The sequence below is a fragment of the Hyla sarda genome, chromosome 2 (genome assembly GCF_029499605.1).
Source record: "Hyla sarda isolate aHylSar1 chromosome 2, aHylSar1.hap1, whole genome shotgun sequence".
Taxonomy (NCBI): domain Eukaryota; kingdom Metazoa; phylum Chordata; class Amphibia; order Anura; family Hylidae; genus Hyla; species Hyla sarda.
In genome coordinates, this window is record NC_079190.1 from 481,958,025 (window position 1) to 481,985,819 (window position 27,795).

At 44.9% G+C, this 27,795-nt stretch overlaps 1 protein-coding gene across 2 annotated transcripts in view; it reads left to right on the forward strand.

Moving 5' to 3' along the window:
• Positions 1–27,795, forward strand: part of URB1 (URB1 ribosome biogenesis homolog) — a 112,027-nt gene that overhangs the window by 21,833 nt on the left and 62,399 nt on the right. For both annotated transcript variants that reach the window (XM_056559494.1, XM_056559495.1), the window contains 7 exons: positions 4,376–4,549; positions 5,444–5,603; positions 10,463–10,579; positions 18,214–18,320; positions 18,621–18,731; positions 24,353–24,469; positions 25,899–26,037. In XM_056559494.1, coding sequence (XP_056415469.1) covers positions 4,376–4,549; positions 5,444–5,603; positions 10,463–10,579; positions 18,214–18,320; positions 18,621–18,731; positions 24,353–24,469; positions 25,899–26,037 — 925 coding nt within the window. The remainder of the gene's footprint in view (positions 1–4,375; positions 4,550–5,443; positions 5,604–10,462; positions 10,580–18,213; positions 18,321–18,620; positions 18,732–24,352; positions 24,470–25,898; positions 26,038–27,795) is intronic.

Genomic DNA, 27,795 nt, shown 5'->3' on the forward strand with positions numbered 1-27,795 from the left:
TAGCAGTTTAAGCATCCCGGACAGGTTCACTTACCTATCCCCGCTGCTCCGGGTCCACTTCGCGATCCTCCGGCGTCTTCTGTATCTTCTCCGGCGTCCGGGCCTTGCTTTCCGGCGTCGTTATTACGTCCTGCGCACGTAATAACGTCGCCAGAAAGCGAGACCCGGACGCCAGAGAACATGCAGAAGACGCCGGAGGATCGCGACGTGGACCCGGAGCAGCGGGGCAGCATCGGGAGCCCCTGGAACAGCAGCGGTGACGAGCGGTTATGGTCCGGAGCGGCAGGGACAGGTACAACTTTCTCTAACAGTGGTCTTCAACCTGCGGACCTCCAGATGTTGCAAAACTACAACTCCCAGAAGGCCAGGCATCTGGAGGTCCGCAGGTTGAAGACCACTGGCTTAATAGCTCACTCACGTGGCGGAGACTTTAACCCCTCACCCCGCGGCAGCGTTAGTGCTGACAAAGTCCCCCACCCCAGGCCTGGGCCAAAACTCCCTGGGCCAAAACTCCCTGGGCCAAAACTCCCCAGGCCTGGGCCAAAACTCCCCAGGCCTGGGCCAAAACTCCCCAGGCCTGGGCCAAAACTCCCCAGGCCTGGGCGCAAATGCCCCCCCCACCCCAGGCCTGGGCGCAAATGCCCCCCCCACCCCAGGCCTGGGCGCAAATGCCCCCCCCACCCCAGGCCTGGGCGCAAATGCCCCCCCCCCCCACCCCAGGCCTGGGCGCAAATGCCCCCCCCCCACCCCAGGCCTGGGCGCAAATGCCCCCCCCACCCCAGGCCTGGGCGCAAATGCCCCCCCCACCCCAGGCCTGGGCGCAAATGCCCCCCCCACCCCAGGCCTGGGCGCAAATGCCCCCCCCACCCCAGGCCTGGGCGCAAATGCCCCCCCCACCCCAGGCCTGGGCGCAAATGCCCCCCCCACCCCAGGCCTGGGCGCAAATGCCCCCCCCACCCCAGGCCTGGGCGCAAATGCCCCCCCCACCCCAGGCCTGGGCGCAAATGCCCCCCCCACCCCAGGCCTGGGCGCAAATGCCCCCCCCACCCCAGGCCTGGGCGCAAATGCCCCCCCCACCCCAGGCCTGGGCGCAAATGCCCCCCCCACCCCAGGCCTGGGCGCAAATGCCCCCCCCACCCCAGGCCTGGGCGCAAATGCCCCCCCCACCCCAGGCCTGGGCGCAAATGCCCCCCCCACCCCAGGCCTGGGCGCAAATGCCCCCCCCACCCCAGGCCTGGGCGCAAATGCCCCCCCCACCCCAGGCCTGGGCGCAAATGCCCCCCCCACCCCAGGCCTGGGCGCAAATGCCCCCCCCACCCCAGGCCTGGGCGCAAATGCCCCCCCCACCCCAGGCCTGGGCGCAAATGCCCCCCCCACCCCAGGCCTGGGCGCAAATGCCCCCCCCACCCCAGGCCTGGGCGCAAATGCCCCCCCCCACCCCAGGCCTGGGCGCAAATGCCCCCCCCCACCCCAGGCCTGGGCGCAAATGCCCCCCCCCCACCCCAGGCCTGGGCGCAAATGCCCCCCCCACCCCAGGCGCAAATGCCCCCCCCACCCCAGGCGCAAATGCCCCCCCCCCACCCCAGGCGCAAATGCCCCCCCCCCACCCCAGGCGCAAATGCCCCCCCCCCACCCCAGGCCTGGGCGCAAATGCCCCCCCCCCCCACCCCAGGCCTGGGCGCAAATGCCCCCCCCCCCCACCCCAGGCCTGGGCGCAAATGCCCCCCCCCCCACCCCAGGCCTGGGCGCAAATGCCCCCCCCCCCACCCCAGGCCTGGGCGCAAGTGCCCCCCCCCCCACCCCAGGCCTGGGCGCAAAGCTCCCCCCACCCCAGGCCTGGGCGAATTTTTTTTATGATTATAGTTTTTATAGCTTTTAATCAAACAATGAGTGGAAACTTGCAGGAGTTGTGGCGTCCTCTGCTTCATCTGCTCCATCTTGTTCCATCTTGTCCATCTGCGTCCATCTTGTTTGCCCCTTTGGGGCAAACATGGATACTGATGGAGTATGTTGTGGTCCTATGTGGTGGGCAGATGTCTTCCTTTATGAATTTAAATATGTCATGGACTCATGGACCCCCAACTCCCAAGCAAAAGGAATGAAACCAAAGAACGCAAAATAAACACACGACACATTGTAATCAGGTGTCAAATAGTCCAAATTTTACTTAAAATCACGTGACACTGAAAATGGCAAACCCCCGACTCACGAAGAGTCACCCTCCAGTACTCAGGTAAGGAAGGACCCCTTGTGGGGGAAACCTCGAGGGAGCCATGACTGGAGAGCTGCCCCTCCTCTGGGCTTAGAGGGTAATGCCAATATGTAACGTAGTGCAGTTTAAGAATTTATACATTTTACACAATTCACAGACAATAACATAACACACACAGACAACACATATAGTAAACCGGATGGGAGAGAGATCTGGCTGCGATATCCTTCACCATATTGATATTGATGGCTAGGCGGGGGTTCCTTTTCTCTCTTACATTATCCAGGTGAACTTCTCCAGTAGGTGAACACAGGGTTAAAGGGAACCAATCATCAGATTTTACCCTATATAATGCTTGGCAAAGCTTGGTTCTTCGGCCAGGAGCGACGCCCCCTCCGCTTGATTGATAACCCGCGTCATTGTTCCGCTCACTGAACGGACGGAGCAGAGCGATGACGCTGCCCATCAATCAAGCGGAGGGGGCGTCGCTCCCGGCCGAAGAACGAGAGTTGGTGAGAAGAGCTCCCCGACCAGGTGACTACTTACGGCGGCGGCGGTGACTAGTTTATAACTTCATATCTTCACCATCCCTGGGGGCAGGAGCGTCCCCCGGGGATGGTGAGGACAACAATTTTATCCTATATAAAGCTTTGCCAAGCATTATATAGGGTAAAATCTGATGATTGGTTCCCTTTTAAAGGGGTTCTCCGGTGCTTACACATCCTATCCCCTATCCAAAGGATAGGGGATAAGATGCCTGATCACGGGAGTCCCGCCACTGGGGACCCTCTGGATCTTGCACGCAGCACCCGGTTTGTAATCAGACCCGGAGCGTGTGACGTCACGCCTCCGCCCCCGTGTGACGTCACGCTCCGCCCCTCAATGCAAGCCTACGGGAGGGGGCGTGACAGCTATCACGCCCCCTCCCGTAGGCTTGCATTGAGGGGCGGAGCGTGACGCCACACATGGGGGCGGAGGCGTGACTGATTACAAACGGGGTTGCCGCGTGCAAGATCCCGGGGGTCCCCAGCGGCGGGACTCCCGCGATCAGGCATCTTATTCCCTATGGTTTGAATAGGGGATAAGATGTGTAAGCACCGGAGTACCCCTTTAATGGGGTTGTCTGAAGCAGATAACCCTTTCCCCTGCTAGAACCTCCAAATTACATCAAGGGTCGGGTAGAGTAAAGTAGTCAAGCTCAAGGTCCAAAGGCGCATCCAAGATGGCACTGATCATTGCAGCGCGCCCTTGTTTTGTGATTACTACAGGTACCAACAGTAAACTGAAGTATTAACCCTTTAATGACTGGCCATGTACATTACTACAGAGGCCAATATAAACAAGTGTAAACAAACAAATGGGGAGATGTTATCAAAACCTGTGCAGGGAAAAAAATTGACCTGTTGCCCATAACAACCACTCAGATCGCTTCTTAGTTGTTAAAAAGGTCTCTGAAAAATGAAAGCAGCGATCTGTTAGGTTAACTTTTCTCTACACGGGTTTTGATAAATCTCCCCCAAACCCCTCATGGTGAGGGCCCCCCTAAGAACCCCTAATAAAAACAGGTTACAGATTAAATACACAGGTTTTTGTACATACGATCTGCTCCTTTGTAGATTCCAATATAATGATTTAAAGGGAAACTGTCCAATAATTTAAAAAAAGGAATACAATGGGATAACACAAGAGTACCCCTTTAAGACGTAAAAAATATTTGCTATTTGAATGCAGGTAAATAGTAATCCAGTGAATAGTTACTACTTCTACTAATATACTATGGTGCCCCCTGGAGCTTATAGTATATAGCAATGTTCATGTCCGCCTATTGCTCTAAGGCTGGAGGACACACATGCTCAGTGACTCCCCTACCCAGGCTACCTAGTTAGCTGAGGCTCATCACAACAAAGTCTCTACACAGCAATCCTATGCTCAAAGATTTTTTGCTTTCTGCCCAATTTGTCCAGAATCTCGGCAGTACATGTCGGTATAGCTGAGAAGACTATATTGTCGGCTGCCAGATGGGGAAGGAGACTAATTCTGTCTAGAGCAGGAGCAAGGGGGACACAAAGAAACAAAAATTTTATTATATATAACTATTCAAACTTTAACCTTCATTCAAACTTTGGTGAGTATTATGTAACTTCTTATGTAATCTTTTCTCAGGTGCCAAATAAAATCGTGAAACATGCCATCCTGTCGCTCATGTCCTCCGTCCTGAAGAGAGCAGAGCAGAACATCAATCACTGCCGGAAAGAAGACGTCTGGCAGAAGTCTGACATCTACACTCCGGTGACCATGGCTGATTTTGCCCAAAAATATAGTGAAGCTCTAGGCAAGGTGAGGATGATGATTAGACATCATGCGCCCTATAGAGCATTGTTTCCCAACCAGCGTGCCTCCAGCTGTTGCAAAACTACAACACCCAGCATGCCCGGACAGCCAAAGGCTGTCCGGGCATGCTGGGTGTTGTAGTTTTGCAACAGCTGGAGGCACGCTGGTTGGGAAACGATGCTTTATAGGGATAGTTCCCTTAAACCCTTAACGACGCAGGATGTATATTTACGTCCTGCGCCGGCTCCCGCCATATGAAGCGGGATCGCGCCGTGCAAAAAATGAGTCCTCATACCACCCTGTACGTGGAAAAATAAAAAAGTTATAGGGATCAGAAGATGACATTTTTAAACGTATACATTTTCGTGCATGTAGTTATGATTTTTCCCAGAAGTGCGACAAAATGAAACCTATATAAGTAGGGGATCATTTTAACCGTATGGACCTACAGAATAGTGATAACGTGTAATTTTTACCGAAATATGCACTGCGTAGAAACGGAAGCCCCCAAAAGTTACAAAATGGCGTTTTTTCTTCGATTTTGTCGCACAATGATTTTTTTTTTTTCGTTTCGCCGTGCATTTTTGGGTAAAATGACTAATGTCACTGCAAAGTAGAATTGGCGACGCAAAAAATAAGCCATAATATGGATTTTTAGGTGGAAAATTGAAAGGGTTATGATTTTTAAAAGGTAAGGAGGAAAAAACGAAAGTGCAAAAGCTGAAAAACCCTGAGTCCTTAAAGGGTTAAAGGGGGCTTCTTACCATAAAAAAAACTATGTAAAATCACAGCTGGGGTTCAGAATCCATAGAATGAAATGCTCTCAGCCACCCACTTTGCAAGGAGCTTGCAGCACATCCCCATTCACCTACTGATATCTTCTTCTTTTCTTCCATTCAGCTCTTGCCAGATGTTAACACCATAGTAGCCACCTGGCAGTCACTCCAAAAACCGGAAGAGGCGGACGGCGTGGAAAAGGCGGAAGACCTGAAAGCTCTGGAGGAAAAACATGTGACCTCAGCATCTGAGGAATTCCCAGGACTGGCGAAACAGAACAGTGGTAAGTAAATATGTTTTTCTTTTATCCATTTCTGGGAAAGGTGATTGACAATATTGCAATCAGTATGGTTCCTAATTATGTGGCCATCCCAGTGGTATTTTCTCATTGCAGACATGCATCTCTATGGGGGCGCCAGAGATACAGGAGTAGCGCTCGTGTATCTCCTCCAGCGCTCCCATAGAGATGCATGGAGGAGATGTGTCGACCCTTTGCTCTGTGCACAGGGACAGTCGGGCTCCGATCTGGAGTCAGACAGCTGGGACCCCCCCCACGATCAGACACTTATCTCCTATACTGTGTATAGCAGATTGGTTGTCAAACGCCAGATTAAAGGAGTATTCCAGGAAGAAAACTTTTTTTTTTATATATCAACTGGCTCCAGAAAGTTAAACAGATTAGTAAATTATGTACAAAAAAAAAGAAAGTTGCAACAGCACTCTTGGTCAAAAAATGGAGGCTCTTAGCGCACTTTTTGATCAAAATGTGTCCCCCCATCCACCACGCGGAGGTGGCCTCATATCGGATGGGACCCTAACATGATAACTCACCTCTGCTGTGCATATAGCCTCTGACTGTCCTCTCAGACTGAAGGTGGTTTAGTCAATGGCTGATCCAACATGTCACACAGTCAGAGGCTATATGCACAGCAGAGGTGAGTTATGTTAGGGTCCCATCCAATATGAGGCCACCTCCGTGTGGTGGATGGGGGGACACATTTTGATCAAAAAGTGCGCTAAGAGCCTCCATTTTTTCACCAAGAGTGCTGTTGCAACTTTCTTTTTTTTTTGTACATTTTGTATTTGCCACAGCAGCGGGCACCTGTGTATTAGGTTGTTGTGCTGGCTATTTTTCCTTTTGTTTTTAGATTAGTAAATTACTTCTATTAAAAAATCTTAATTCTTTCAGTACTTAGGAGCTTCTGAAGTTAAGGTTGTTCTTTTCTGTCTAAGTGCTCTCTGATGACACGTGTCTCGGGAAACACCCAGTTTAGAAGATGTTTGCTATGGGGATTTGCTTCTAAACTGGACGGTTCCCGAGACACGTGTCATCAGAGAGACAGAAAAGAACAACCTTAACTTCAGAAGCTCATAAGTACTGAAAGGATTAAGATTTTTTTAATAGACGTAATTTACAAATCTGTTTAACTTTCTGGAGCCGGTTGATATATATAATAAAAAGTTTTTTTTTCCTGGCTAACCCCTTTAACCCTTTAAGTAGGTTGTCTCATTGTAGACTTTGGTGGCAAATTGCAAGAATATGCCACCAACGTCCAGACATCGAGGATGGGGTTGGTGGACCTCTGTTAGCCTAATAATTGTTAGGATAATGTGGGGAGGATAGTAGGAAAGCAAAAGGCCATTCTGTCTTTTGATGGCTGAATGCATGGGCAGACGATGACTATAATGACTGACCGTGTAGTCATGCAACCTCAGGAACCCTCCCCGATCCTGAATATGAAGGGAAACTGTAGAAATGTTCCATTCAAGTAAATTGGGTCAGTGGCCATTCCCAAGCCTAAGTGAAGGGGTGCAACACTAGGTTAGCACTGTGGCCCCTTCACCTAGGCCTGGGGCTACTGTGCAGAGAAGGGCTGCTTACCCCCATTTACTTAAATAGAACTTTGATACAGTTCCCCTTTATATTCAGGGTGGTCCCAGAAGTCTTACCCCCCTCCGTTTATAACCATATACCACTTTGAGATAGAAAAACCCCTTTTGCTGTGTAGGTTTACGATTTAGGCAGTAAGAAAAGCTTGGTGACTGCATCTTCTTGGTGTGTAATGTGGCTATATTGATTGTTACCCAGTTGAACAAAAATTGGATCAAGAAATAGCTGAATATGATTTTTTTTTTCCTTGCCGTTTTCAAGGTTTCTGCATGTTTTTGTTAAATAGGAAGGTTCTAGTTTAGTCTTAAAGGGGTTATCCAGGAAAAAACTTTTTTTTTATATAGATCAACTGGCTTCAGAAAGTTAAACAGATTTGTAAATTACTTCTATCAAAATCTTAATCCTTTCAGTACTTATGAGCTACTGAAGTTGAGTTGTTTTTTTTTTTCTGTCTAAGTGCTCTCTGATGACACCTGTCTCGGGAACTGTCAAGGGTAGAAGCAAATCCCCATAGCAAACCTCTTCTACTCTGTGCAGTTCCCGAGACAAGCAGAGATGTCAGCAGAGAGCACTGTTGCCAGACAGAAAAGAACAACTCAAGGAAGGATTAAGATTTTGTAATAGAAGTAATTTACAAATCTGTTTAACTTTCTGGTGCTAGTTTATATATATATGTATATATATATATATATATATATATATATATATATATATATATATATATATATATAATATTTATATTTTTTTATATTTATATATTTATATTTTTTTATATTTATATATTTATATTTTTTTATATTTATATATATTTATATTTTTTTATATTTATATATATTTATATTTTTTTATATTTATATATATTTATATTTTTTTATATTTATATTTATATATTTTTATATAATGTATATATTATACACACATATACATACACTTTTCCTGGAATACCCCTTTAAAGTGCTACTGCAGTGATGGCTAAGGCTGGGTTCACATCACGTTTTTCAACTATGGTTCCCGCATATGTTTGCTATCAAAAAACGTATGGAACAGTATGGGGAAAAAGTAAACCGTATGCGTTTTTAAACAGAATACTGTTTTTAAAAGTGCATACAGTTCCGTCCATTTTTATAAAAACTTAAGTTTTTGAAAATTCTGTCCATTTTTCATGGGAGGGGTCTTGGGTGGGGACTTTACGATGCAAATGCGCATGTGCAAAGAAAAACGCATACGGTTTTGCCGTATGGAACCGTATACATGTGCGTTTCCCATTGACGTCCATGTTAAAAAAAAAAAAATTAAAAAATAAAGTATGCGGTTGCAATACGGTTTTTAAACTGGAGTCAAAACTGTGGTTGAACACGGTTTGGAGTACTGTTAAAAACCGTATTGCAAGCAAACCGTACACAACCGTATGCATCAGGGTGCATACGGTTTGCAATGCTTTGCCTATTCATACCGTTTTCAATACCGTTCCATATGTTTTCACTCATGAAAACGTATGCGGGAACCGTAGTTGGAAAAACGTGATGTGAACCCAGCCTTAAATGGCAGGATATTTGCAAAAAATTTTTGCTCCACTGCCCAAGAGAGATTACCCTGCTCAGTCTACAGATTTTTCCAGAAGTCCCATGCAAGTTTATAGGACTTCTGCCAAATCCATAGATTGAACACCATAGTCTCACGCACGTCTCGAACTTGGCCTTCTCTGGTGTTGCACTTTTAAGAGGTTGAAGGTCGGTACAGATCTAATACAATTGTTTCCAGTATGACCAGACAGCAGTAGCAAAACAGCTTTTCTATCCTGATGGTTTGCTACAGTGTATCAGTGGTAAAATGTGTATTCTTCTGGAGACCAAACTATAGCAGCCTCCTCTCTGAAGAGTTGTAGGTCTGTAGAGGTTTTAGCTGCAAACCATTGTACAGCCTCCAGTAACCTCAGATGGTCTTTTCATGTAATCACCCCTCGAACCAATTTCAGCAAGTTACTATCCACTCCGCATTCTTTACCACTTCTAGTGACTCTCTGGTTCAGTAGTTTTTATTCAGAGTATTAAAGTACTAGTTAACACAAATAAACATAAGTAACGTAGAAGAGGAAGACAGCCTGGCACTGCTAATGCATATACAGTGACCCCCCGACCTACGATCATTTCAACATACTCAGAGACCATCGCATGTTGTAGTCAGCATCAACATTCGATGCTTTTGTATGTCGGGGCCATCGCATAAACGGCTATCCGGCAGCGCAGACTGCTTCAGCCACCGCCGGATAGCCGTTTACGGTGCCCCGTGTGGTCCGCTGACGATCACTTACCTGTCCTCGGGGCTCCGGCGCGTCCTCTTCGGGATCCCCTGCCTCGTCGGCGCTTTCCATCGACGTCATCACGTCGCTGCGCACGCCGTCCCGTCATCCAATAGGAGCGGCGTGCGTAGCGACGTGATGGCGGCGACGGAGAGCGAGGATGCCGGGGAAGCAGAGGCCTCGCCGGAGCGTCGGGGACACGTGAGTATAACCTCCAATACCAGTGGTCTTCAACCTGAGGACCTCCAGATGTTGAAAAACTACAACACCCAGCATGCCCGGACAGCCGTTGGCTGTCCGGGCATGCTGGGTGTTGTAGTTTTGCAACATCTGGAGGTCCGCAGGTTGTAGACCACTGTCCTATACTTTACATTGCACGGATCCCTCAACATGCGATGGTTTCAACAAACGATGGTCCATTTGGAACGGATTACCATCGTATGTTGAGCGACCACTGACTGGGTCAGTGGCCTTACGAAGTGCTTGTAGCGCGAGACGGGTCCGTAGCCCACGCTCACCTCCTCCACACGTCCTCTCCCTGCACTGTTCATTTTTATATGGACTTTGAATAACGTATACAGATGAAGCAGAAATTGCGGTGAGTGCCCTTATTCTCTCTTTTGCCTTATACAAACAAATCAAAATGATCTCTACTCTTCTTCATGTTATCACCCCCGTTAACCTTCACAGCCCGTTAGGGTTACGTTTACACTATGGAATTTCCTAGCTGAGTTCTGCTTGAAAATTTTGCTGCATAAATCTAAAATTGGTGATTTTTTTTGTTAACCCATTGACACTGTGGTAAATTTCACCTGGCAAATTCAGGATTCCGTACCTATGAAACAATGAACATGTTATCTGTTTATTTTTTATTTTTTTCTGCTACAATTAGGTATTTTCCCGTAGAGGGAAGACTGTGGCACTTACAAAATGTTTTTTTTGTCTTTCCCAGACGATTTTCAGAGCACCCTGGTGAAGGCCTCTCTGCTGCAGGTCCTGTGCTTGTACCAGAGGGTGGTGCCCCATCTAGTGGCTCAGAGTAATTTTGATTTCAGTAAACTACTTAGAGGTAAGTGAATCGCACATCACCCAGCAGTCACTTCTAAAAGGAGATATATTGTGCCAAAAAACGTATCCCCTATGCTAAAGATGGAGGATAAGTTTAAGAACGCGAGGGGGGGGCGATCTCCTAAACGGGACCCCGGCTCTCCCTGGGAAGGGGACGTATCGACCCCCGCACAAAGCAGTGGCCCACATTCCCCCTCCATGTATCTCTATGGGAGAGCTTTTCGGCAATCTTCTCCTCTCCCATAGAGATACATGGAGGGTTCTTGATGGCCGCCGCTTCGTGCGGGGGTCGATGCGCTCCTTTCACGGGGAGAGCCAGGCCCCGTGCAGAAGATCGCGGGGGGTCCCTGAGGTTGAACCATCAATCTAAAACTTTTCACTTATCCTTTGAATAGGGAATAAGTTTTTAAGCATGATACTTCTGCTTTAAAAGGGGTACTCCGCTGCTCAGTGTTTGGAACAAACTGTTCTGAACGCTGGAACCGGCGCCGGGAGCTCGTGACGTCATAGCCACACCCCCTCATGTTGTCACACCCCGCCCCCTCAATGCAAGTCTATGAGAGGGGGCGTGACTGCTGTCACGCCCCCTCCCATAGACTTGCATTGAGGGGGCTTGGCGTGACAACATAAGGGGGCGGGGCTTATGACGTCACACTCTCCGGCGCCAACGTTCAGAACAGTTTGTTCCAAACACTGAGCACAGGAGTACCCCTTTTAAGTGGTAACAATTCAGGTGCCAAATAAAATAGTGAAACATACCATCCCCTCACTCATGTCCTGGAGATGTTAGAACATCAGTCCCTGCCTGAATGACATCTGACATCTACAATCCAGCAACCATGGCTGATTTCAGGGATGAACCAATTCACGGGTGTTGTACATTAGGGATTTCTTGAGTCAGTCCAAGGGGTAGTTCAGGGCAGGGGTCGCCCTTTTTAGAGCGAGTGCCCCGACAGTCTCTGTGGGAGTAGGAGTATGTTAACACCACCTCCCCTGGTAGTGATTTCTAGGGTTTACACACATGCGGTTTTCGGTTTTCATAGTCTACGTGACTTCCACCTGTCCCCTAATACAATCTGTGGGGCATCCCCCAGGTTGAGGCTAGTTTGGATATTGATACCTTGACCTCCTCTCATGTCCTACTGCAGGTATAGGCAACCTTCGGCACTGCAGATGTTTTGGACTACATCTCCCATGATGCTCTTACAGCCAAAATGCTGCAAAAGCATCATGGGAAACGTAGTCCAAAACACCTGCAGTGCCGAAGGTTGCCTATGCCTGGACTGGCTTCATGTAGTCTTGCGTGGGGTGAATTTCTCATACATTTTATGTAGGGATCGACCGATATCGTTTTTTTAGGGCCGATACCGATACCCGGTGGAGGTTAGGGCCGATAACTTATACCGATATTCCGGTATAAGTTATCGGCTATTTATCCCCCCGCGACACCGCTGCATATCATTGATTTAAAGCGGGCTCTTTAAATCAATGCACTGCAGTGGCTTTTGCGATGCCATGGGCCGCCGTCGCCGCCACCACCCGCTTCACCTGTCAGGGTGGTCCGGGCCATCCATCCATCCTTCCTGTAGTGTCCGGGGGCATTCCGGGTGAAGGGTGAACCGGTCCGGGCTGTCCTTCTTCTCCGGCGGTCATCTTCTCCACTCCGGGCAGGCTCTGGCCTAGTACGCTGCATAGACGCTGCTGCGCAGTGACGCCCGTGCGCAGCGACGCACCAGACGTCACGACGTAGCAGTGTCTATGCAGATACTAGGCCGGAGCCTGCCCGGAGTGGAGAAGATGACCGCCGGAGAAGGACAGCCCGGACCGGTTCACCCTTCACTCGGAACGCCCCTGGACACTACAGGAACGATGGATGTCCCGGACCACCCCCATTACGGGTAAGTTTAATTTTTTTTTATTGACTTGAAGGGTGGGGGAGGGGCCCGACCGATATAGCATTATGGGCAAAAATCCATACCGGTATACCGCCCAGCACCACGGTGGGGGGTGCGGCGGGTCGGGGGGGCTTCCGCGGTGCGGGGCATTATCGGCTTATCGGCAAGGTAATTGCCGATACCGATAATGCCCAAAATCGTGATTATCGGCCGATCCCTAATTTTATGTAGTGGGGTTTTTGATTTTAGTTTCTCCAATAAATGTTAAAGGGGTACTCTGGTGAAAAACTTTTTTTATTTATTTATTTTTTTTTTTAAATCAACTGGTGCCAGAAAGTTAAACAGATTTGTAAATTACTTCTATTAAAAATCTTAATCCTTCCTGTACTTATTAGCTGCTGAAGACAACAGCGGAAATTATTTTCCGTTTGAAACACAGTGCTCTCTGCTGACATCACGAGCACAGAGCTCTCTGCTGACATCTCTGTCCATTTTAGGAACTGTCCAGCGTAAAAGGAAATCCCCATAGCAAACATATGCTGTTCTGGACAGTTCCTAAAATGGAGATGTCAGCAGAGAGCACTGTGCTTGTGATGTCAGCAGAGAGCTCTGTGTTTCAAAATGAAAATTTCCGCTGTAGTATTCAGCAGCTAATAAGTACAGGAAGAATTAAGATTTTTTTAATAGAAGTAATTTACAAATCTGTTTAACTTTCTGGCACCAGTTGATTAAAAAAAAAAAAGTTTTTCACCGGAGTACCCCTTTAAGTTTTAAATTGTGTACCCCTCGGTGAAGCATGGCTGACTTCGGCCAAAAATACAGAGAAGCTCTAGGCAACGTGAGGATGGCACTACTACTTAGAAATCATACGCCCTATTGAGCAGTGTTTCCCAACCAGCGTGCCTCCAGCTGTTGCAAAACTACAACTCCCAGCATGCACGAACAGCCTTAGGCTGTTCGTGCATGCTGGGAGTTGTAGTTTTGCAACAGCTGGAGGCACGCTGGCTGGGAAACACTACTTTTATAGGGTTATTTTTCTTAAATGTGGCTTCTAGAGGAAAGCGGATCACACATCAACCCGCAGTGACTTCTAAAGTGGTAACATTTCATTTCCTAACACCTGGCTGCACCACGGGGGCTCCGGGACCTAGTTTCTATTTTTGAAGTTAAAAAGAAAATCAATTTTCCTGAGAACTCGTTTTGGATAAAAGTTGAGTTTAAGGGTAGGAGTTAATTGAATTTCACACTTCCTGGTTGGAATCGATTCTTGCTTGGGGGGAACAGTACGGTCCTGCCTGTATCTAGGTTACCTGCCAGTCTATTCGCAGCCCTCGCTGTCTATTTTCTGCCTCTCGTTCGTGACTAATCAAATGTCTTAAGTTACAAATTTAGACTTTATGTAAAAATAAAAAAAAGGCTGGAAAAGTGGGAGGACGCGAGCGTGTTTTCTAAGCCGACTTTTAATGAATGGAACACCTTAACCCCTTCCCGACCTATGACATACTTGTACGTCATGGGTGGCAAGGTGTTCCCGACCCATGACATACAGGTACGTCATGAACATTACTGCCGCTACTCGCGGCATCCCGCAGCGCCCAGTAAGATGGTGGCTATCACTGATAGCCAGCCATCTTACCATGCGACCACGGGGGGTTTCATCCCCCACCCCACCCCCCCAGCGATCGCTGCTATCAGCTAGTCAAATCTGACTAGCTGATAGCAGCGTTTTGCTATCAGAATACTTAGCAGCGCGGTGTGTGAGTCCCGATCACGGGGATCGGGACACACACCACTCTGCTAAGTGTCCCTGACCCGTCCCCCGGCGTCACTTACCCGTCCGAGCGGTGTCCCGAGCGGTCCCGGCGCGAGCGGCGTCCTCCAGGCGGTCCCGGAGGTGGTGCGTCCCGGCAGTGAGTTTCCGGCAGCAGTACGGCATCTTCATTGGCAGCAGTGAGATCGCCGTAAAGCGATCTCACTGCTGCCTCTGGGAGTTTCATAACTTTAACTCCCAGCATGCCCAGACAGCCTTTGGCTTTCTGGGCATGCTGGGAGTTGTAGTTTTGCAACATCTGGAGGTCCTCAGTTTGGAGACCACTGTATAATGGTCTCCAATCTGTGCTCTTCCAGATGTTGCAAAACTACAAATCTCAGCATGCTCAGTCTGTCCAGGCATGCTGGGAGTTGTAGTTCTCTAACATCTGGAAGAGCACAGATTGGAGACCATTATACAGTGGTCTCCAAACTGTGGACCTCCAGATGTTGCAAAACTACAACTCCCAGCATGCCCAGACTGCCCAAGCATGCTGGAAGTTGTAGTTCGGCAACATCTGATCCTTCAGATATTGCCGAACTACAACTTCCAGCATGCCTGGGCAGTCTGGGCATGCTGGGAGTTGTAGTTTTGCAACAACTGGAGGCACACTAGTTGGGAAACATTGTCCGTTTCCTACCTCGGTGCCTCCAGCTGTTGCAATTGTTGCAAAACTATAATTCCCAGCATGCACTGACAGACCATGCATGCTAGGAGTTGTAGTTTTGCAACAGCTGGAGGCACACTGGTTTGGAAACACTTAGTTTGGTTGCAAAACACTTGAAAGTTTATTACTTAACTTAGTGTTTCCAAACCAGTGTTCCTCCAGCTGTTGCAAAACTACAACTCCCAGCATGCACGGACAGCCAAAGGGCATGCTCGGAGTTTGCAACAGCTGGATGTTTGCCCCCAATGTGAATGTACAGGGTACACTCACATGGGCGGAGGTTTACAGTGAGTGCTGCAAGTTTGAGATGGCGCAAATTTTGCGCTGCAGCTCAAACTTCCAGCGGCAAACTTGCTGTGAACCCCCGCCCGTGTGACTGTACCCTAAAAACACTACACTACACTAACACTAAAAAGTAAAGAACACTACATATACACATACCCCTACACAGCCCCCCCTCCCCAAAAAATGAAAAACGTCTGGTACGCTACTGTTTCCAAAACGGAGCCTCCAGCTGTTGCAAAATAATAACTCCCAGTATTGCCAGACAGCCATTGACTGTCCAGGCATGCTGGGAGTTTTGCAACAGCTGGAGGCACCGTGTTTGGGAATCATTGGCATAGAATACCCCTATGTCCACCCCTATGCAAATCCCTAATTCAGGCCTCAAATGCGCATGGCGCTCTCTCACTTTGGAGCCCTGTCGTATTTCAGGGCGACAGTTTTGGGACACATATGGGGTATTGCCGTACTCGGGAGAAATTGTCTTACAAATTTTGGGGGGCTTTTTCTTCTTTAACCCCTTATGAAAAGGTGAAGTTGGGGTCTACACCAGCATGTTAGTGTAAAAAAATTAATTTTTTACACTGACATGCTGGTGTTGCCCTATACTTTTCATTTTCACAAGAGGTAAAAGGGAAAAAAGACCCTCTAAATTTGTAATGCAATTTCTCCCGACTACGGAGATACCCCATATGTGGGCGCAAAGTGCTCTGGGGGCGCACAACAAGGCCCAGAAGGGAGAGTGCACCATGTACATTTGAGGTGATTTGCACAGGGGTGGCTGATTGTCACAGCAGTTCTGACAAACGCAAAACAATAAATATCCATATGTGACCCCATTTTGGAAACTACACCCCTCACGGAATTTAATAAGGGGGTGCAGTGAGCATTTACACCCCACTGGTGTATGACAGATTTTTGGAACAGTGGTCTGTGAAAATGAAAAATAAAATTTTTGATTTGCACAGTCCACTGTTTCAAATATCTGTCAAACGCCAGTGGGGTGTAAATGCTCACTGCACCCCTTATTAAATTCCATGAGGGGTATAGTTTCCAAAATGGGGTCACATGTGGGGGGGTCCACTGTTCTGGCACCATAGGGGCTTCCTAAATGGGACATGCCCCCCAAAAACCCTTTCAGAAAAACTCACTCTCCAAAATCCCATTGTCGCTCCTTCCCTTCCGAGCCCTCTACTGCGCCCGCCGAACACTTTACATACGCATATGAGGTATTTCCTTACTCGAGAGAAATTGGGTTACAAATTTTAGGGTGATTTCTCTCCTTTTACCCCTTGTAAAAATTCAAAAATTGGGTCTACAAGAACATGCGAGTGTAAAAAATGAAGATTTAGAATTTTCTCCTTCACTTTGCTGCTATTCCTGTGAAACACCTAAAGGGTTAAAACACTTACTGAATGTCATTTTGAATACTTTGGGGGGTGCAGTTTTTATAATGGGGTCATTTATGGGGTATTTCTAATATGAAGACCCTTAAAATCCACTTCCAACCTGAACTGGGCCCTGAAAAATTACGATTTTGAAAATCTTGAGAAAAATTGGAAAATTGCTGCGGAACTTTGAAGCCCTCTGGTGTCTTCCAAAAGTAAAAACTTGTCAATTTTTTTATGCAAACACAAAGTAGACATATTGTATATGTGAATCAATATGTAATTTATTTGGAATATCCATTTTCCTTTCAAGCAGAGACTTAGAAAAATGCAAAATTTTCAAAATTTTCATGAAATTTTTAGATTTTTTACCAACAAAGGATGCAAATATCAGTGAAATTTTACCAATAACATAAAGTAGAATATGTCACGAAAAAACAGTCTCTGAATCAGAATGATAAGTAAAAGCATTCCAGAGTTATTAATGTTTAAAGTGACAGTGGTCAGATGTGCAAAAAATGCCCAGGTCCTGAAGGTGAAAATGGGCTGGGTCATGAAGGGGTTAAAGGGGTACTCCGGTGGAAAACTTTTTTTTTTTTTAATCAACTGGTGCCAGAAAGTTCAACAGATTTGTAAATCACTTCTATAAAAAAAATCTTAATCTTTCCAGCACTTTTTAGGGGCTGTATACTAAAGAGAAATCCCAAAAAGAAATGCATTTCCTGTGATGTCCTGACCACAGTGCTCTCTGCTGACCTCTGCTGTCCATTTTAGGAACTGTCCAGAGCAGCATATGTTTGCTATGGGGACTTTCTCCTGCTCTGGACAGTTCCTAAAATGGACAGCAGAGAGCACTGTGGTCGTGACATCAGAGAAAATGCATTTCTTTTTACTTACGCAATATTGTTTACTTACGCAATATTATTTTATTGAACCAATGTATCAAAAATAAAGCAACTCTGCAAATAGTTCTAATTCAAAATATCCTTTCTCGGGCATCTTTTTTTGGGACATAGGTAACATGGGTATTGGCACTGCCACTTGGAGGTTAAAGGGGTACTCCGCCCCTAGACATCTTATCCCCTATCCAAAGGGTGGGGGATAAGATGTCTGATTGCTGGGGTCTCTCAGATGGGACCCCCCGCCATCTCTGTGCAGCACCTGGCATTCGTTTAGAACACTGGGTGCGGGTGGCGGGGGTCGTGACAACAAGGCCACGCCCCCTCGTGCATCACGTTGTCCACAGTCCTCTCTGCTGACACCTGATGCCCGTATCAGGAACTGTCCAGAGCAGGAGAAAATCCCCATAGCAAACCTATGCTACTCTGGCCAGTTCCTGACACGGACAGAGGTGTCAGCAGAGAGCACTGTGGACAACACAAAAAAGAAATTCAAAAAGAAAATAATTTCCTCCTGTAGTATACAGCAGCTAATAAGTACTAAAAGGATTAAGATTTTTTAATAGAAGTAATTTACAAATCTGTTTAACTTTCTGGCATCAGTTCATTTAAAAAAAAAAAGTTTTCCACCGCAGTACCCCTTTAATAACCTTGTAGAGTAGCCTTGTTCCCTTATCATTGTCTTTTCCCTTAGGGATCGTGGATGAGAAGGGTATCCGTACAGAAGTGCCTCCGGTTCTCCAACATCTGATCCTTCAGGTGGCTCTAGAGCTTCCGGCCAGCAAGTTTTATTGGTTTAAGGTGCAGGTTTTTCCTATATCCTTTATATTTCTCCATAGAATGTAACAACCCAAGCAGGGTTCCTCCAGCTGTTGCAAAACTACAACTCCCAGCAGGCCCGGACAGCCGTTGGCTGTCCGGGCCTGCTGGGAGTTGTAGTTTTGCAACTGCAAATAGGTAATATTTTGCTCTCTTCTTTAAAATATGGCAATCACCTGTCCACTAAAACAAAAAGAACACTTTTTTGGGGGCTGGCATAGCCCCATATTAAATGTTTATGTCTTTTATATGTCATTTACAAATCCCTTTCTGTCCTTGCAGGATGTGGCAGATGTTGGAGGGGAAAAGTCTGTGTTTTACCTGCTCCTGAAAATGTTTGTGACTTGTAACAAAGCGCAGCTCAAGTCATCCACCAGACTGTTGGTTATTAAGGTAATCCATTGTTATACATTGGTCCTACAGTTAAAGGGGTTCTCCACCATAAGGTGATTTTAGTATGTACCTGGCAGACAGTAATGGACATGCTTAGGAAGGATCTGTCCTTGTCTTGGGGCTAAATAGCTATACTGTGGCTAGCTTTTTTGTGACCTTGCTATTTCCTGTTGGAGTTTGTAAGTGTGAGGTCACTTTCCTCCCTCCCACACATCAGTCACCCACCCCACCCATTGAAAAAACACAAATGAGCTGCATTCCATGCAAAAGACCAGTGTTTTCTAACTAGAGTGCCTCCAGCTGTTGCTAATTGCAAAAGTACAAAAAAGTAGTTGCTGAAATGATATTCCTCCCACCCAGTGGGCACTCTCCCCATTGAAGGAGGACATACTCCCTCATAAACATCGTATGATGTGCTTAGGAAAAACTTTCTGCTCTTATGTCGCAGTGAATTGCTGTATGTGAAGTTCTAATGAGCTTCTGAGGACATACCAATTGATGGGAGCACTCAAAACACCACAATTACTTAGAAAGAATTCGAGATGAGTGCAGAGAGCGGATCTTCAATGATGTATTACAACCCAATTCTTGGTAAACATAGAAACATAGAATGTGTCGGCAGATAAGAACCATTCGGCCCATCTAGACTGCCCAATATTGTAAATACTGTGTATAGTCCCTGGCACTAAGAATAGCCTTATACCTATCTCTATCTTATATGAAGGATAGCCTTATACCTATCTCTATCTTATATGAAGGATAGCCTTATACCTATCCCTATCTTATATGAAGGATAGCCTTATGCCTATCCCTATCTTATATGAAGGATAGCCTTATGCCTATCCCTATCTTATATGAAGGATAGCCTTATGCTTATCCCTATCTTATATGAAGGATAGCCTTATGCCTATCTCTATCTTATATGAAGGATAGCCTTATGCCTGTTCCTATCTTATATGAAGGATAGCCTTATACCTATCTCTATCTTATATGAAGGATAGTCTCATGCCTATCCCTATCTTATATGAAGGATAGCCTTATGCCTATCTCTATCTTATATGAAGGATAGCCTTATACCTATCCCTATCTTATATGAAGGATAGTCTCATGCCTATCCCTATCTTATATGAAGGATAGCCTTATACCTATCTCTATCTTATATGAAGGATAGCCTTATGCCTATCACTATCTTATATGAAGGATAGCCTTATACCTATCTCTATCTTATATGAAGGATAGCCTTATGCCTATGCAAATTCTGTGAAGGAGTTTAAGCATGCATGGAAAAGGCATAATGCTATCCTTCATATAAGATAGAGATAGGTAGGCGGCTATCCTTCATATAAGATAGAGATAGGTATAAGGCTATCCTTCATATAAGATAGAGATAGGGACTATTCATAGTATTCAGAATATTGGGCAGACTAGAAGTGCCGATTGGTTCTTATCTGCCGACACATTCTATGTTTACTAAGAATTAGGTTGTTGTATGTCACTGGAGATACACTCTCTGCGCTCTCATATCAAATCGTGGGGGGTTTGGGGGTGGCATCCACTACAGAGGTATCCACTACAGGCAGCCAGGACCCATGGCTAATGCCGGGCACCGCCGTTCGGGCCGATACCCGCCATTTACCATTTAGATGCCACGATCAAAGTTGATTGCGGCGTCTAAACTGAAAGTAAAACTAACCCGGCAGCTCAGCGGAGCTGATCGGGACAATAGCAACAGAATTGTGATGTCCCGATCAGCTTACTGGACGACGGGGGGGGGGGGGGGTCCTCACCTGCCTCCTCGTTGTCCGATCGGCGATCTCCTTCTCCATGCCTGCAGCAGGCTAGAGCAGCAGAGTACTGGTAACACTGATCAATGATATGCTATGGCATAGCACTGATCAGTGTATGCAATCAGAAGATTGCATGGTATAGCCCCCTATGGGGGATAAGCGCCCCCCCCCCCCCCCCCAATAAAAGTTTTAATCAACCCCCTTTTCCTATTTTTTCGATAAAATATTGTAAAAAAAAAAAAATTCATATGTGGTACCGCCACGTGTGTAAATGTCCCAACGGTCGATGGTGTACACATAAAATAATACCAAAGTTCAAAATTGTGAATTTTTGGTCACTTCATATACCATAAAAATATTCATTAAAAACGACAGACCACGGCGCAAGAAATAAGCCCTCATATAGCCCCATACGCGGAAAAATAAAGTTATAGGGGTCAGAAGATGACAATTTTAAACATACAAATTTTGGTGCATGTAGTTATAATTTTTTTAAAGTACTAAAATAAATAAAACCTACATGAATTGGGTACCCCTGTAACCATATGGACTACAGAATAAAGATGTCATTTTAAGTGCACTTTGTAAAAACGGAAGCCCTAAAAAGTAGCAAAATGGTGTATTTTTTTTTTTTCATTTTACCCCACAAATAATTTTTTTTTATTTATTTTTTGCCGCAGGTTATGTTATAAAATAAGTAATGTCATTACAAAATACCATTGGTGCAAAACAAGCCCTTATATGGATCTGTAGGTGCAAAATTGAACACTTTATGATTTTTAGAAGATAAGCAGGAAAAAACGAAAGTGCAGGTTGCAGTGCGGCCCGAGACATTACATCACTAGTCAGGTGTTTAGAGGGAGCCTCTCTTTGCTTCAAGGGGTGGAGCAACCGCTGGGTGGGAGGGAGATCATGCTGCAAGAATTGTATTTTTGCAACAGCTGGAGGCACCCTGGTCAGAAAACACTGGTCTATTGCATGGAGGGAGTACATGTGTTTGAATGGGTGGGGTGGGTGATGTGTGGGCGGGGGAAAAGTGACCTCACACTTACAAACAAGAAATCATGCGACTAACGAACTCCAGTGAACGAACTCCAACAGGAAATACCAGTTCACAGAAAGCCTAGCCACAGTGTTATGGTAATCTCACAACATAGCCATTTATCCCCAAGACAAGCGCAGATCCTTCCTGAGCATGTCCATTACTGTCTGCCAGGTACTTATTAAAATCACCTTATGGTGGAAAACGCATTTAAATAGGTAAGAGTCTGAATGAAAGAGTTCCGTACATACATACATATAAATAGCTAAGAACATTTTTCCGGTGTCTTAATCTTGTTCCTCGACCCCAGTTTAGGTAGGATTGACTATTTTTGTAAATGAAAGAGACCACTTGAGTTTTTTTGTACAGCAGTGTTATTTTGTTTTCTGTCCATGTGAAATTTTATCATTGAGGTTCAGATCACACAGCAAAAGTTACATAAACTGTAGGAAAAAAAAGAATTCCAGCTTTATACTTCTTATCCTCTATCCAAAGAACAGGGGATAAGATGTATGATCGCAGGGGTCCCGTCACTGAGACCCCCCCCCTGATCTCTGTGCAGCCGCCGACATTCTGTACCGGACGCTGCCTCAGAGACAGAGACGTGACGTCACGGCATGAATGGAGGGACGTGACGTCACGAGGTGGCATGGGCGTGACGTCTTCAAGGCAGCGCCTGGCACAGGAATGGTTTTGAAGAAAGAAGAACTCTCACTCTTTCCTTTTTGTGTCCTCTATTTATGATCTGTTCCTGGCTTTGTATTGAATAATTGCAATTATAAACCTGAAAGTGTGAACACAGCCTTACATGGGCTGATTTAGTGTCTTGTTTTATGTGTCTAGCTTCTGTATTTGGCTCACAAATCCCTCTGTCCTGCTGCTCACTCATTCTGAAATCCACTTGTCAGTAAGGGGTGTGTCCCAGGCAAGCACTGAGCCCGCCCTCACTCACCATGCAATCATTTCCTTCCTGAGTCTGCTGTGCTGTGCTGGGTCTCTTCACCCAGTCACTGCAGGCTGCTCTGTAACCATCCTTCTCTGTTTTCATGCTACAGTCTGATAGGACAGGAGTGAGCACAGAGGAGTGTTAGTCCCGCCCTCACTATAATTCTGTCTGGCTACAAAATCATCTTTGTCCCCGGACAGGATTATATTTTGGATGTTATGGGGACCCCTAGTGGTCTGTATTATTTATTTTATTTTATTTATTTTTTTTAAATAAGCAATGATTTCTATAAAAAGGAGATCACATTTTTTTATGAAGTATGTTAAAAAGGTTAATGTTTTGCAAAGATTTACAACAAAAGAAATGGTTTTTGAATGGGACAGTGCCCATTTAAGAGAGAAGGGGTGCACTTCTAAGCCAGGATCAGGGTACAGGTCGCTCCCCCTGCTTGGTATCCGTGGAAACAGTGTGACTTGGTGCTGTGCAGTTATCATGATCACATCGTTCATCCGTGGTCCGTTCCACACCAGTTAATCATTGGTGGCTTATTCGTGTGCTATACCACCAATGATTGTAAGGGTGCGTTCACACTATGTAATTCCGCGGGCGTAATTCTGCTAGTGGAATTATGTGCAGTGAACTTTAACATCAGTGTGAATGGGTCTTCCATGAGACCCATTCACACTGAGCAATTTCATTGGTGGACAATTCTTCCCCCGAAATTGTTCTGCACAAAGAATGAGCATGTTCATTCTTTGAGTGGAATTCCGCAAGCACTGCAATGCTGTCAATGAACTTTGGGGGGCGTCTGCCAGGCTGAATCTCCTCTCACTCAATTCCGCCAGCAGAGATTCAGCGAGATATCCGCAGTGTGAACGCACCCTGAGGGGAATACCTCTTTAATTCTTCCTTTGCTTTTAAAGTTTGTTGTACAGTGATCCCTCAACTTACAATGGCCTCAACATACAATAGATTCAACATACAATGTTTTTTTTCTGGACCATTGTAAGTTGAAACCAGACTCAACATACAATGATACGGACAGTCCAGATCTGTGAAACGTGTCAATGGCCGGAAGAACTGACCAATCAGAATGGGCATTCACTGGTAAAACCCCCTGTATTACTGAAGTGTATGCACTGACTGGTGTCTGGTAGCGCCCCCTACAGTACAGGGAGGTATTACATGTTCTGTACTCTTTACCTGTTCCAGGACACCAGGTGAGGGCGGCTCCATTTTACTTTTTTAGGACCCTGTGTTCTGTACAGGACCCTGAAGAAGCTCCTGTCCTCTACATAGACCAGTGTTTCCCAAGCAGGGAGCTTCCAGTTGTTGCAAAACTACAACTCCCAGCATGCCCGGACAGCCTTTGGCTGTCCGGGCATGCTGGGAGTTGTAGTTTTGCAACAGCTGGAGGCTCCCTGCTTGGGAAACACTGACATAGACAGTTATTTACAGCTCCCAGCAGATCTTTCTTACTTTTATATGTAAGGATTTGCTTTATCTATATTAGTTATCTACTTATTTTTCTTTAATTCTCACTTTTTCCTATTTTTGGATGACATTTTGGTGCCTTTAGAACCAATTACCAGGTTTCCATAGAGTTCTGGTCTCAACATACAATGGTTTCAACATACAATGGTCGTCCCGGAACCAATTAATATTGTAACTTGAGGAACCACTGTAATTTTTAAATTTTTTAAATTTTTTTTGCGATTCATTGTATAATATAGATGTATAGATAAATGTAGTAAAATACAGTTGCTTTGTGCATAAATTAAGAAAATTGCTTAAAAATGTATGATATCTGCCAACCAGCTCACCTCTGTCTCTTTACTGCTCCTAGATCCTACGTGACAGTGGGGTGTTTGATCATACCTGGACTGAGCTGGAAATGTGGCTAAGGAGACTGGATAAGGTGCCGGAGAGCTCACAGGAGGTGGTCATCTCCTTTTTAGAACAAGTAAGATAAAAACCTTCTTACTAAACAGATTCTAACTCAACATTTTAAGTTTTTTTTCTATATTTAATAATCATGAAAAGTTTGTGAAATTTGCAGATGCCTTGTACTCCTCCCCCAGTTATAGTCTTATAGAGGTTATAATTCTGCAAGTTGTTCTGAAAGTTACTAACTGGTAGGATTCCCTTTGGGTGACATTTTTGTGGCTTCAGGGGACCAGTTAGTGCCCATGCGGACCCCTGTACCCAGGGCTCAAGTCCTGTAGGAACGCTTGGGAACGGAGTTCCTGCAGTTTTTCCATGGACCGGGGGTAGGTAAGTATGGTTCTCATCAGTCTCATCCGCACTACCAACAGGTTAGGTCAGGTGACACTGATGACAGATTCCCTTATAAGAGTTTTTGTAGGACATTCCATTTTTCCATCAAAAAGTTGATGGAATTACCTACAATTATGATAAGTAAAGGAAGACGGATCAAAAAACTATAATTTAGTAGTTTGTTCCTTCCTTTGATCCCTTTCTGTATCATATTAGTCAAAACTGAGAAATATAAATACAATTAATGTCAATCTCATTAGATCAGCCATATGCTCCTTCTGTTCCTTACTGTCCTGTGTCTGAATATAAAACATCTGGCTTCAGCAGGAGCCTCCCCCCTTTTCTATCTGCAGGATAAGAAGGTTGTTAAAGAGGTACTCCCGTGGAAAACTTTTTATTTTTTTTATTTTTTTTAAATCAACTGGTGCCAGAAAGTTAAACAGATTTGTAAATTACTTCTGTTAAAAAAATCTTAATCCTTCCAGTACTTATTAGCTGCTGAATACTACGGAGGACATTCTTTTCTTTTTGGAACACAGAGCTCTCTGCTGACATCTCTGTCCATTTTAGGAACTGTCCAGAGCAGCATATGTTTGCTATGGGGATTTTCTCCTACTCTGGACAGTTCTTAAAATGGACAGAGATGTCAGCAGAGAGCACTGTGCACGTGATGTCAGCAGAGAGCTCTGTGTTCCGAAAAGAAAATAATTTCCTCAGTAGTATTCAGCAGCTAATAAGTACTGGAAGGATTAAGATTTTTTAATATAAGTAATTTACAAATCTGTTTACCTTTCTGTCACCAGTTGATTTAAAAAAAAAAAAAAAAAAAGTTTTCCACCGGAGTACCCCTTTAACCCATTGTTTCCCAACCAACGTACCTCCAGCTGTTGCAAAACTACAACTCCCAGCTTGCACGAACAGCAAAAGGCTGTTCGCGCATGCTGGTAGTTGTAGTTTTGCAACAGCTGGTGGTACGCTGGTTGAGAAACACTGCCTTAAAGCCTTATGGAGTGAAGGGAGACCAACACCGTATTAGGCGGGTGTTTTTACCTTTTTATAGTTGCTTGGTGTGCGTTCCTTTGAACATTCCTATTTCTGTCACTCTTTTTGTACAGGCTTTAGTCAAGGTGATCTCTAACCCTTACCCATTCACTGATAAAGTGGCTGAATATGTACAAGAAGCCAGCATGCTGCAGGTGAACTCGGGGAAGCAGGACTCGGACAGCGTCAGCATTCCCATCTCACACATCGACGGTTTGTATTTTTCGACAATAGTTTAATTGTAGTGTATTCTTGTACTGTGGTATTGATCTGCAGGTAACGCTATTTTTAGGAGGAGACCTTAGTAGTCTGGTTATTGGTATTAAAATTGATATATAAGGGATAATCTGTGACATGACATCCCAATCCTATACATATATCTATGTAGGGTAAATCAATACAGTGTCCTATACATATATCTATGTAAATCAATACAGTGTCCTATACATATATCTATGTAAATCAATACAGTGTCCTATACATATATCTATGTAAATCAATACAGTGTCCTATACATATATCTATGTAAATCAATACAGTGTCCTATACATATATCTATGTAAATCAATACAGTGTCCTATACATATATCTATGTAAATCAATACAGTGTCCTATACATATATCTATGTAAATCAATAGTGTCCTATACATATATCTATGTAAATCAATACAGTGTCCTATACATATATCTATGTAAATCAATACAGTGTCCTATACATATATCTATGTAAATCAATACAGTGTCCTATACATATATCTATGTAAATCAATACAGTGTCCTATACATATATCTATGTAAATCAATACAGTGTCCTATACATATATCTATGTAAATCAATACAGTGTCCTATACATATATCTATGTAAATCAATACAGTGTCCTATACATATATCTATGTAAATCAATACAGTGTCCTATACATATATCTATGTAAATTAATACAGTGTCCTATACATATATCTATGTAAATTAATACAGTGTCCTATACATATATCTATGTAAATCAATACAGTGTCCTATACATATATCTATGTAAATTAATACAGTGTCCTATACATATATCTATGTAAATTAATACAGTGTCCTATACATATATTTATGTAAATTAATACAGTGTCCTATACATATATCTATGTAAATTAATACAGTGTCCTATACATATATTTATGTAAATTAATACAGTGTCCTATACATATATCTATGTAAATTAATACAGTGTCCTATACATATATCTGTCACCAAATGAAACTTTTAATATAGTTTTCCTTGTGAAATTAGTAGACACTTTCCCATTCACTTGTTTTTAAAATTATCAACATAAATATGTTTAAAATGTAAAAGAAAAAATGGCCACTAGGTGGCTCTGTTCTGTTTCGTGCTGCAATTAATACAGTGAGTTTGGTCTCCTCCTGGCCTGGCAGGAGACCAAACTCAGGAAGTGCTTCTCTGCACTGAGCTTGATTGACAGCTGAACAGAGCCTCATTAAAAGCTGCACAGACTGAAAGCTGCACAGACTGCTACACAGAGCCTCCCTGAAATGTGCAGAGAGCTTGAGGTCTTCTATTCATCACAGCACTACAACCATGTGAGGGCGAAAGTGGTCCCCCAGCAGACTTCAGTGATGTCATGCCTGCTGGGAAACGCCCACTTTCTCCTGCTGGGAGATTACATGTGAGCAAGGATAAAGGTATGATACACAGCTTTTTAAAGCTCTGAAATTTTTTTTAAGGGCAGGAGGGGTGTTAAGAGTAGTTAGGGAACATAGCCTGAGTTAGTTAAGAAAAGTTTATTTGGTGACAGGTACTTTTTAATGTATTTTCTTGATCATACAATTCAGATCCATGCTTCTTTAAAGGGCTACCTCGGAGGAAAAAAATGTTTGTAATCTACTTCTATTTAAAAACCTTAATCCTTCCAGTACTTATCAGCTGCTGTATACCTCAGAGGAAGTTGTGTAGTTCTTTCCAGT